At 39.6% G+C, this 12,007-nt stretch overlaps 4 protein-coding genes across 5 annotated transcripts; 3 read left to right on the top strand and 1 right to left on the bottom strand.

Moving 5' to 3' along the window:
- Nucleotides 1-527: 527 nt before the first annotated feature.
- LOC110765383 (RNA polymerase II transcription elongation factor) lies at nucleotides 528-3,274 on the bottom strand. The gene is made up of 4 exons (XM_021968500.2): nucleotides 2,931-3,274; nucleotides 2,495-2,850; nucleotides 2,271-2,313; nucleotides 528-1,208 (listed from the first exon to the last, which is right to left on the bottom strand). The coding sequence occupies exons 1-4, from the start codon at nucleotides 3,046-3,048 to the stop codon at nucleotides 766-768; spliced, it is 960 nt and encodes a 319-aa protein (XP_021824192.1). The 5' UTR covers nucleotides 3,049-3,274; the 3' UTR covers nucleotides 528-765.
- A 203-nt stretch (nucleotides 3,275-3,477) lies between these two features.
- ABCG7 (ABC-2 type transporter family protein) lies at nucleotides 3,478-8,456 on the top strand. 2 transcript variants are annotated; one of them, XM_021968499.2, is made up of 12 exons: nucleotides 3,479-3,846; nucleotides 3,957-4,147; nucleotides 4,252-4,402; nucleotides 4,575-4,707; nucleotides 4,819-5,020; nucleotides 5,120-5,396; nucleotides 5,786-5,917; nucleotides 6,236-6,456; nucleotides 7,014-7,226; nucleotides 7,336-7,420; nucleotides 7,821-8,127; nucleotides 8,199-8,456. In XM_021968499.2, exons 1-12 carry the CDS (start codon nucleotides 3,574-3,576, stop codon nucleotides 8,207-8,209), a joined length of 2,196 nt encoding a protein of 731 aa, XP_021824191.1. In that variant the 5' UTR covers nucleotides 3,479-3,573; the 3' UTR covers nucleotides 8,210-8,456. The 2 variants fall into 2 exon arrangements, with proteins under 2 accessions (XP_088102508.1, XP_021824191.1); XM_088246382.1 differs by having other exon boundaries at nucleotides 3,478-3,846; nucleotides 7,821-8,456.
- A 784-nt stretch (nucleotides 8,457-9,240) lies between these two features.
- LOC110765412 (uncharacterized) lies at nucleotides 9,241-9,874 on the top strand. Its single transcript, XM_021968534.2, has one exon. The coding sequence runs from the start codon at nucleotides 9,313-9,315 to the stop codon at nucleotides 9,787-9,789; it is 477 nt and encodes a 158-aa protein (XP_021824226.2). The 5' UTR covers nucleotides 9,241-9,312; the 3' UTR covers nucleotides 9,790-9,874.
- Nucleotides 9,875-11,267: 1,393 nt separating this feature from the next.
- Nucleotides 11,268-11,941, top strand: LOC110765396 (mediator of RNA polymerase II transcription subunit). The gene has a single exon (XM_021968511.2). The coding sequence runs from the start codon at nucleotides 11,360-11,362 to the stop codon at nucleotides 11,828-11,830; it is 471 nt and encodes a 156-aa protein (XP_021824203.1). The 5' UTR covers nucleotides 11,268-11,359; the 3' UTR covers nucleotides 11,831-11,941.
- The last annotated feature ends 66 nt before the right edge of the window (nucleotides 11,942-12,007 follow it).

Here is a 12,007-nt window from a genome sequence, read left to right as displayed (position 1 = left end):
TCTCGGGCTAAGAGAATAATATACGACAAGCAATTGCGGCCGCCACTATCCGGGACTTGCTTGGGTTTGCCTTTTCGTTCATAGCATTTGCTAATTCCACTCACGAAAGCTGCTGCAAATAGCAAATTTTGTGGGTGGAAATGGAGATCTGCATCCCACTAATACAGGTGTCAATTGTGACGTCTGTGATGATGTAATGGCATTGGGTTTTTAAAGCCTTGGTAGATTCAAGATTGGTAGGCTTACCTTACGATGACGAAAGGGATAACTGTATTTATAAGCAATAATTAGGTGCCATGTAATTATTGTTCATATATTATAATGACTGCTTGCTAGTCTCTTAATATGATACATAATTAAGGAATGTCACGAGCCATAAAGAGTCATGGACCATATTCCATACCATAAGTATTATTATTAGTAATATTATATGAATCTCAAGTTTAAGATGCCGACAGCCGACATCATGTGCCTACCCCAGCAAACCACTTCGTTATTGATTTGTTTACCATCACAAAGGTAGCAACTAGCAAAACTTGGTTCTTTTTATTGTCAAAATTTTCAAGTGAAACATTGTGACGCAAACAGGGCAAGCTTATAACAAATTTAAGTGGCATCATTCACGATCGCACAAAATAATAGGATGTGTAAATAACAGGGTGTATATATTATCTTCTTTTCTTCTTCAAGCCTCGGTTTACCACCGTAAACATCCGCTGGACTGTCTTGGACAACCTACGTGGAAGATCAAGGTTGCCCGATTTCTCAGATGGAGTTGACTGAATCATCATCACTGCCTTCATTATCGCTGCTGCTGCTGCTGCTACCACTGCCACTTCCACTGCTGCTGCTCCCACTTCCACTGCTACTACCGGAAGTAGAAGTCTGCTTTTCCCTCCCCTCTGCGTTCACCTGGGCTCGAAGGGCTTCTGCAGCATTTGGCCCCTTATCAACTTCATCACCACTATCATCCACATCAGCAATCTCATTATCACTTTCATTTTGATTTCGCATACTCATATCAAACCCAGCATTAGCTCCATCTTCCGCAGCATTCCCGTTTTCAGGCGATACACTGCCAAAAAGTTCTTCAATATCTATATCTTGATGTTCCTCGACCTCCTCATTCTTAGGGTCTGGCGAGGCAGCAGAGACATTCAGTTTATCAGATGAGTAATCAACCACACCTTTATTGGCACTTTTTGCACCTGTTTGTATAACAAATAAAGCATTAGGATATATGATAACCGGTCAAGCATAGGGGAATAAAGCATTAGTATTTGGACAAGACAATGCATAGAGGAATAAAGCCATCTGCAAGATGGAAATCTTATCCTTAATTGTTTCCAATAGACTTCAAAAAGTCGAGAGGAAGGTCAAGTTAGCCCAACAAAGTAGCAAGGTAGACAAGTGGCCACTGGTCCTTACATGAACATGAATCCCGCCACTCAACTGCTTCCTAGAGTCCACAACAAACTACCTACTTAATACTTCTGAAGTCATTCATGATTTTGAGAAATAACTAGGCCCATGAACAGCTCTTGCAAGTTCTTAACATTTAGATGGGGGTTGCCATAGTACAACTTTAGTAATCACATACTAGGTAACATATAAGATAGACCATTGGGGCCCCATTGAATTTGAATTGGGTTTCAATTGTCACAAACATGTAGCGTAAGGTATTGCAACTGGGTGACGAAGCAGGCACCATGGTCTATACGATGCAAACAACAGATCATTTACGAAGAAAACATTTGACAGGAAGGTACGCCCACAATCAGGCAAAATGGACTCCTTCTCCACTAGGAAAGAATTAATTCAGTCGCGTAAAAAGACAGTTCAACAATAACTTCAAAATGTGGTTTCAATTTGACTAAGGATCACACACTTGCACTTTAAACCACTTCACAGTTAAACTGACACTTTCAAATGGTTTCAGAGCTTATGCATTTAAAATCTTCCAAGTCAGTTTCATTATACAAAAATGTTAGAATTCGGTTTTGTCGGAGCAAATTCAGTACAATAGCACATCTTGATCAATATATCATCAGAGAATGTAATTACCCCAAGATACACCGTACTGTTCTCACTAGCACATAGAGCTTCATGCAGTGCATTGCAACTAAAAAACAAGCAATGTCTACTAATGAATCCAATTCGACTCCGATCCTCTTAAGAGATCAAGAAAACAGAAACTTTGAGAAACAAAAGATTCAATGGATATGCTTACTTCAAAAACAACAACAAAACAAAGAAGCATATAAACAAACCTGAATTCCCAGGTATTCCAACATCTATTCGTTCCACCTCAACCTGTATCCACACAAGGCAAAAACTTTAAACATCATGAGGAAAGAGAAAAGAAACCATAGTTTTAAATTTCAGTTGCTTTAAATAGATTTAAGTTGTTAAATAGCTTTACATTGCAGAACTGAATTAAAACTCCCCAAGGGCCAATATTGAATCATCATAATTTACATTAACAGAAACTCACCGGCACAGCAGGGAATGCAGTTCTACTAGGATGATGTATTGGCTTCGGGGCCTTGCCGACCGGAGACAGCTGCGGCTCCACGGCGGACCCCGATTGAGCGGCACCAGCCGCCGATTCACCGGGCTGACGATCATGCCGGAGCTGCTTCACGGCCCGGTGAAGCCTCTCCAACCGAAACGTCTGGCCGTCGAAGAACAATACGGCGTCGTTATCCTTGTAGTCCTCGCTGCTCCCCTTGAAGGTCACATTCGGTTTCCCCAATTGGTTGTTTTGAAATTCCACCGTAACCCTATTTTCCTTTGTTTTCTTGAGCGTCCCCGGCTTCGTCTTGTCAATCGACGCCGGTTTAAATTCGTCTGCAATCAATTTCAAAATCGAAAAAAAAATTAGGGAGATTTTCTATGCAACCAAACAAGGCGTTAGGGATGAAACTTACATCGCAGAGTGCAGTACTTGTTGGATGAGTCGTCTTTGAAGGAAGGGCCAAGGGTTAGGTTGTACCAGAGATCGGGCTGAGGACCGGTCTTGGGCTCTTCCTTGGAGTTATTCGCCATGGTTTCGAGAATGTTCAGGAGGCTCAAGCGAAGACCGAACGACGCAGGTGGGGTCCACGCCTTGCTAACATGGCAAGATGATCTGAGCGCATATATCTTTTAGCTCAGAGGAACCAAAGCGGTCAGGCGAAGGAGAAGACGGATGACGACATGGTCTCAACGACAGCGGGATGTCTTTACTGAGAGAACTGATATCTGTTTCGATTCGCACCAACCCGATTCGGATGGGTTTGGATTGGATTTACGGGAGCTAACCCGAGCCTTTTATAGGCCAGTAGTCAAAAAAGGCCCATTTGACCGGTTGGGCTATGGTGGGCCGCCTACACGAGAGCAAATCCCTCTTATCCTCAAAAGGGACACGTGTCGCTCATGCGAAACTTACTCCCTTAAAACGGCGTCGCTACATTCTTACTCCGAATTATCTCTTTACTGAAAGCTACTAGCTTCTCAGAGCTCAGAGCTCAGCAGTCAGGCCTCAAGCTCTCCGCCTGTAGCAAAAGAAAAGGAGAAGTGGTTATCGCTGAAATGGTTCAATTAGGCGGGAAAAAAGTTGGCCAGATGGTGTTGGGCTTCGGAGGCAGCGGCGTGGGCCAGGCTCTAGCTGCCGTGGCCGCAGCGCTTTTGCTCCGGCTCTTATCCGGCCCAGGCCCAGCGCTCTCGCCGGAAACCGAGGGCGGCGACGATGATAATGACGCGACAGACGACAAAGGTGAAACTCCGATTTCCGGGAAATTGGTTCCGGTTACAATCCGGTGGCGCAACATCAACTGCTCTCTCTCTGACAAGTCCTCAGCAGCAGTAAGTTTTCATTTGTTCAATTTTCAAACGAAATTTATCGTAATGTACGTTTGGTTGCAGAGAAAATTTTCAGGATCAAATGTTTAATTAACTTAATTTTGAATGCTTAGATACGGTTTCTGCTTAAGAACGTTAGCGGGGAAGCGAAACCAGGGAGACTGTTAGCGATTATGGGGCCGTCAGGATCAGGAAAGACGACGCTGCTAAATGTACTTGCGGGTCAGCTAACTGCGTCACCTCGGTTACATTTATCAGGTCTATTGGAGGTCAATGGAAATTCTAGTCCTAACAAAGCCTATAAGTAAGCTTTTCGTTTATGTTTCAGAGCTTATTCTATGGTTCATTTAGAATTTCTGCTTATTCTATGGTTCTCATTTGTTTAATTTTTTCTTTTGGGGGGTTAAGGTTTGCTTATGTGAGACAGGAGGACCTGTTTTTCTCGCAGCTGACGGTGCGAGAGACGTTGTCTCTTGCTGCCGAGCTCCAGCTTCCGGATATATCTTCCGCAGAAGCGAGACTCGAGTATGTGAACAGTCTGTTGTTCAAATTGGGATTGGTAAGATTGGCTAATGGCATTGATGAAGTTCAGTGTTGTTTCATCTACTGAGTTGGTAATTGATAATTTGTGAAGATGTCATACTTTTGGAAAATGATAGGATTGTGATTATGAGCTTATTTAGTTCGTTTTTAATTTTGGGGTTGCTGCTTTGTTTTCTTTGCTGCAAAAGGTCAGTTGTGCTGATACGATTGTTGGTGATGCGAAAGTCCGAGGAGTTAGTGGGGGTGAAAAGAAACGTTTGTCTCTGGCATGCGAGCTGATTGCAAGCCCCTCTGTTATATTTGCTGACGAACCCACTACTGGTAAGCAATCCCCTGCATCTATATTGTACTGGTGGATGACTATTGTAGCAGGCATTTGTTTTTTTATAACACCTTTTGTTTTCATCTAATATATACTTGTGATTCTTCTAGGGCTTGATGCTTTCCAGGCTGAGAAAGTAATGGAAACCCTTCGACAGCTTGCACAGGATGGACATACTGTAATTTGCTCCATACATCAGCCTAGAGGATCTGTGTATAATAAATTTGATGACATCGTGTTGCTAACAGAGGGTGCACTTGTCTATGCTGGTCCTGCACATGATGAACCACTTGCATACTTTTCTAAATTCGGGTCCGTGACCATAACTTGTACCAAATGATGTCTGTACTTGTGCCAAGCTGCAGCTGTCAAGTTGTGAAATTATTGACTAATCAATGATTTATTCAACAGGTACCATTGCCCAGCTCATGAGAACCCTGCTGAGTTTTTAGCTGATCTTATTTCTATCGACTACAGTTCTGCTGAAAGTGTTTTCTCTTCTCAGAAAAGAGTAGATGCTCTTGTTGAGTCATTTTCACAACAATCATCACTAGTTCTGTATGCAACTCCGATTACAAGAAGGGAAGTCTTTAACAACAGAACAAAGTTCAGCAAGAAAAGTAGAGTTCAGAAGAAGGGAGGTTGGTGGATGCAATTCCGGTTGCTCCTAAGGCGTGCATGGATGCAGGTAAGTTCTTTTACTTGCGTGCTTAGTCTTATTAAAATGGAATGAAGGATAACTTATGCCTTATGTTCATGTGCATATTGATGTGACGAAAACAAGATTAACTCAGTTTGAAAAATTGTGCAAGACATGAATTTCAATGGTAAAAATATATTAATTCATTTTGATTGAAAGATTGTTTTAGCCACTTCCTCTTCCCATGTCATACAAAGCTTTATAACAATATAACTCGTTATCAACATAACATCTGCACTTTTTAAGTAACATTTGAGTAGTCAACAGTGAGGGTGATATGCATGTATTTAGGTGGGTTTGGATGATGAATTGGATTGTTTTATGAATGTTAACTCCAGTTAATTCTATCTGATCAACATCTCTGAACAAATGACTAGGCTTCCCGTGACGGACCAACAAATAAAGTTCGGGCAAGAATGTCAATTGCATCAGCTATAATATTTGGATCGGTTTTTTGGAGAATGGGAAGATCTCAGACATCAATACAAGACAGAATGGGATTGCTTCAGGTGTGAAAATACTTCTTTTTAAAGGACTTTGATTTTAGAGGTCTTTGCTTATTATATTTTTCTATCAATTTTGTGATTTGGAAAACCAAGCTTTAAGCATTCTGGTATGGTTATTAAGTTCCTGATCAACTCCCGTAGAGACACTCCTCATTTCATGCAATGACGACGCTTTCTACAAATTTGATTATATGACCTTTATGTGCGAAAGAAAGACAGTTTTTCAATAAGTTGAATATTCAAAACATAATTATTGAATACTAGTGTCTCTAATATAAGTTTTTAAGTTTCTTGGTCCTATTTATGGATATTTCCTCTCAGGTTGCTGCGATAAACACAGCAATGGCTGCTCTCACAAAGACAGTGGGTGTGTTCCCGAAGGAGCGTGCGATAGTAAATAGAGAGCATGCAAAAGGGTCTTATACATTAGGACCCTATCTTCTTTCTAAGTTGTTGGCTGAGATTCCTGTTGGAGCAGCGTTTCCATTAATGTTTGGCGCCGTTTTGTACCCCATGGCTCGTCTTCATCCTGCTTTATCCAGGTTTTTGAAGTCATTGTTAAGAATGTTTAACATGAGTTGATATTCTGAAACCTCCTAATTTTGTTGAAGCAATTGTAAAAAGTGAATTGTGTAAATAGCTGTATGAGATGCACTAACAGATCTGGTAACCACATAATCACACTTGCCAGCTCAATATATATGGGAGCTGCATAACTCCCTATAAAAGAGGCAATAATTTCCTCAATAGACCTGTGCAAACTGATATATGTCTATATATCGGATTTTAGACTGGACACTGAATAAGCAGAGTGGTTTTTCTTTGCAAAAATCCAGACATATACAAGGGATGCAGGGAAAATACAAAAACCTTTAAAAAGAATCATCTGTCCCTAGCACTCTTCCTTTTAGTAGAGATCAGTATTATGCTATATGGGGAGTGGGAAAGGTGAAGATGGAATTGACTATTGTCTGTTTATACTTGTATAGCTGGTTCATTTCCTCGTTATATCATTTTGCAAACCTTATCATTTTTAACTCTGTGAAAAGTGGGCTGGTTCAGATCACAAGGTTTACTTGCAATTTTTTTGGTCTTTCAGATTCGGGAAGTTTTGTGGTATTGTGACAGTGGAATCTTTTGCTGCATCTGCTATGGGTCTTACTGTTGGTGCTATGGTTCCAACCACTGAAGCAGCTATGGCAGTCGGACCCTCACTTATGACAGTTTTTATTGTATTTGGAGGCTATTATGTCAATGCAGAGAATACACCAATTATCTTTCGTTGGATTCCTCGTATTTCTCTAATTAGATGGTAAGATCAAAGGTTACTTGCCAGTAAGAAACAGACATTTTGTTGATACTATACAATTAAGTATTGTTTTCGTTACCTTACGAATGTATATTGCCTTGTACACTTTCAGGGCTTTTCAAGGTCTTTGCATCAATGAGTTTAGGGGTCTTCAATTTGATCATCAGCATTCTTACGATATTCAAAATGGAGAACAGGTAGGTACAGGGAAACTTTCAAGAAACGGAATCAAAATAAATACTTCCTCTAACCATATCTAGCTCTAGGTGTCGTTATTTGGTGATCAGTATTATATCTCGTATGAACGTTGTTATACTACTCATTGTGTGTTCCTAAAATAGAGGTAGAAACGATCCAATCAATTTTGTATATGATTTTCAATTTACCATTCCTTTTGTCCCTCCTAAGAGATTGTTTCTTAATATATTCATTTCTAAACCTTCTACTTAAAAGAAACTAATTACAAGAACCAATTCTGGAAGAACCTATGAAATGGCCAAACAAGATACATGCATTTGACTCATGAGGTGGACAATTTTGTCCTCGAGGAAGTTTTATATCTAATACCTTCTACTCTGTTTCTTTCTTTTTCTGCAGGCACTTGAACGCATATCCTTTGGAGGAAGTCACATTAGGGATACAATGATTGCTCAAAGTAGAATACTGTTGTTTTTGTATTGCACCACTTACCTTCTCCTTCAGAAAAACAAACCGAAATACCAGCAGCTGGAGGCCGCACCTCTTGACGAAATCCAACCAGAGGTGCAGCTTGAGCCTTTAAATACTGAACAAGATGAACAAAACCAGCCAAAGGAACCACCTGTAACACTCAATCAAGTTGAATTAAACCAGCCACTTGAATCATCTCCCCCAATTGACCAAGCCCCAGAGTTTGTCCTAGAAGGTTTGTAATTACTTGGGCATTAGTAGTGTTGTTATCGCATGTGCCACTATTTATTGATTTGTTTCATACAGGTGCTAAGTAAAGGAGATATGTTAAGCAATAAAGAAGCCTCGTGCCATTTTCTGACCAAATGAGCCATTTCTATGCGACATGACATAAAAGTCTGATGTAGAATGTACGTTTAATGGATGTTATGCTGTACCAGAGTGAAGATGATTTTCTTATATGGTTGGTCATAGTAAACAGGTCGGTCCAGTTTGCAAAGACCACGAAGTTTGTTCTCATATAAACACTTTGAATACTAATATGTTAATATTTACAGTTCTACTGCTTGGGTATCCATTGCTAATATAATTTGAAATCATAAATTCATTTTACAAAAATTTATTGTAAACTATTCTAATGTAGGGGGGAAAAGGATCAAACTCGGGTATTAAGAGGTGAGCACATTATTACATGTACGCATTTAAGTTCAGAATTGACTTCGATGTAAATACATCATATAGTAAATAATATACGAAGGAATGGGGCCCAAAAAATGGTTACCCGTTTTGATAATTTGTTATATTATTGTTGTGTTCCTTTTTCCGATTGTAGAAGAGTAGCACATCAACGCAACCTAAAACGCGTAGGACAATTTTGTAATAGTGTCACGTTAGCATCCATCTCTGTAGCTTATAAGATTTGCTGAGAAGATGTCTTTCTAGAGGGACCAAAATACCCTCATAAGATATAATAATAACTGATATACATGAAAATGAGTTGGGATGCTTCAAATTCAAATCATGCCTGAACTGCATGTGTCCAAAGAAAAGAGGAGAAACAATACCTGAATAATCAAACGCCTGTTGCTCACGCGGAAAAACAACTGTTTCCCCAGATTTACAAAATCTAATTAACAATAAGATTTGCCGCCCCCATCAGAGATAACTTCAAAAGGAAGAAACTTCTTTGGGGGTTCACTCTCCTGGCAGCTATGTGCCAAACGCTTTCTAGTTCTAGGAATCTAACATTAAAAAGTCACGCGCCAAAATGCCACATGTCATTCCTACGCGGTCTCTCTCTTTCAATTGGACACACAACACAACCCCTATATATATCTGTACCATGTACGTACCTTGTTCGCAAACAAAAACAACACCACATCCTTAATCCGACATTTGAAGGCTTGCAAGCTTATAATTAATGTCTAGCACAATGCTAATCTCTTCTCTTCACTCGGCTCTGCCACCACCAACACCGCCATGTTCCAATTCCCGCATTCATCTACTGCACCTGAAGACGGGGGGGTTATTTGAGATGCAGAGGAGGAGGAGGAGGCATCCTCTGAAGATTTTCGCATCATGCGGTCGTGATAACTACGATGGTAAACTTGTTGACGAAGACATGATTGTTCTTCGAATGCGAATTCACGACATGAAGATGGCGGTGGAGATGCAAGATGATGATCATAAACCCCCAGCAAATTGGATGCAATGGGAGAAGGAATATTATGGTAATTACAATTCGGACATCTTTGAAGCCGTGGGGTTATTGCAAACCCATTTGATGAACACAAGGCCTTGCGTGGCTCTGGGAATGCTTGCTCTCATTACACTCAGCGTCCCAATTTCTACGGCTGCTTTGTTGGACATTTTCAAGGGGATCTTATTAGCTCATTAGCTTGTGTAATTATAGTGACAACTCTTGTATGTGTGACAATTTTTTATCAATTCACATGCAATATAAACAATATTTAATTTAATTATTATTTGTTTTTTTTAGGTTGAAAATTTAATTATTATTTGTGACATTTTGATCTTTGGTCATTTACTTTGTCTTCAACGTGTTTTCCAACTTTACCGTGAGGTGACTGATCCCCCATAACATCATAAGTTTCATTTTATGAGGAAATAAAAGCAAAACACAAATAATTAGATTCTAGAATGAGCATGGGTTGGCTATTTAAGATTAAGGAGGAGCTTCGTCTTAAAATTAATGGAGTTTTGACACTTGTCAAATTCTAGCAATATTGACAAAGTTTGAACGAAAAACAAAAAAAATATTAAAATAATTTGACAAGTGTAAAAACCACATTTTATGTAAGAATGAGCTTCTTTTCAATCTTAAAGAGCCAAACTTTTTCCTTCTAGAACAGCATGGCTTGGCTCTTTAAGATTATGTGATGGAATAGAAAGCTTTCTCTCAATTATATATTATATATAATGGTTTTCTCTAATTAATCATTTAATTTATTTCACAATATTGACTTCTTTCTCTGTCACCGGTGAAGAGAGGAGGAGGGGGTTGGGAGATATGGGTAGTTAACTCACAAGGTCAACCGGAAGACCTTCGTTTTTATTCTTTTATAATTTGAAACTTAGTTAACTTATATAGCCTACATTATATACGATTTATAATTAGCATGAGTGTAATTATAGAGAAACTCGCATAATCTTCTAGAATATAGTTTGATTTTTGTAGTTGTTTCATATAAAAACATAATTAGCAGGAGTGTAGATGAATCATGCAATAATATTCCATCAATCGTAATTCTTTTATTTTTTATTGCTCCGGATTTTGCGTCTTTCTTTTTCTAATTCTGTTCATGAGCAAGCAATCATCAAATATAAAACTATATAAACGCCGTCCAAGTCGATCCAATCACGCACACGCAGCTAGCTCCTCCTCCCAAAGTCCCAAGAACCTCCCCCAATAATTTACATTTACTCCCCATTCCATGTTTTATATTGAGGAAGGAGGGATTCTGTGATACTGGCTGCATGTTATGCAAACGTAACGACTCGTTCCCTTCCAATCCAAACATTTTAATTCATGATAAACTATGATGGCTGGCTTGATTGAATCAGAGCCCTCAAATCAAATCAAGTGCATGATCAAATTCTGGCACGGATCAAATTCGGCTAACCTTCTCCGAATCTCCCACATAATTTACGCGTTAAAAAAGTGCAAGTGCTTCTTAAAGTAATATAAAAAAACACGGTTTAGCAGCCCCAATTCCTTTTCCCAGATTCTTTCTTTCTTAGCTATTAAGGCAAACAAGTGCCTTGTACGTACAATGCCTCTCAAACACATGTAACATGTCACATGTCACATGCCCCCACCACCTTTCATTTTTCCTAATCTACAAACTTACTCAATTATTATTGTTAAGCCTATAAATATAAGCGCCTAGAACCACCAAATACCCCATTAAACTCAATATTTCCAAATCCAATATAGCAAATTAGCAATGGCATCAACTTCACTCCTTTCTTCTTCTTCTTCTTCTTCTTCCATTGTTTCGTTTAACCCATTTTCAGGCATAGATCGACACCGAAAGCGAGCTGCACGGTCTGCTACAAGGGTGTTTGCGTCAAGCAGAAAAGAAGCGGATCACGAGCCGTACCGGCAAAACTTCTATAGGAGCAGACTGGTGGATGAGAACATGATTGTTCTGAGGAAGAGGGTTCATGAGATGAAGATGGTGGAGAGGAACTACGAGCCTCCCTCTGATTGGCTGGACTGGGAGAAGCGCTATTACACCACCTACGATTCTTTTATATGCCAACTCATGGGTCTCTTGCAGTCTCAGTTGATGAACACCAGACCGAGCTTCGCTTTGGCAACCTTGGCTTTGATCATCTTGAGCCTGCCCACCTCAACACTTTTGCTTTTCTTCCATTTACTCGATCTCACAAAGGGGGTCCTAACTCTTAACTAGCTTCCATAATTATACCAATACATAGAATTAATTATGTATTGCCTTTTTTCGAGTTATTTTCTTCTTGAGCGATCCTCATATATATATATATATATATATATAATCTGATCAGTTGGCCGAATCAGCGTGTCCATCCTTTCGCATCCATGTTACAAGATGTTTACCTCTATAAAAACA

This window comes from Prunus avium, chromosome 1, assembly GCF_965620075.1.
Source record: "Prunus avium chromosome 1, drPruAviu1.hap1.1, whole genome shotgun sequence".
NCBI lineage: Eukaryota > Viridiplantae > Streptophyta > Magnoliopsida > Rosales > Rosaceae > Prunus > Prunus avium.
The sequence above is the reverse complement of the archived record's forward strand: the minus strand, read 5'-3'. Positions and strand labels throughout refer to the sequence as shown.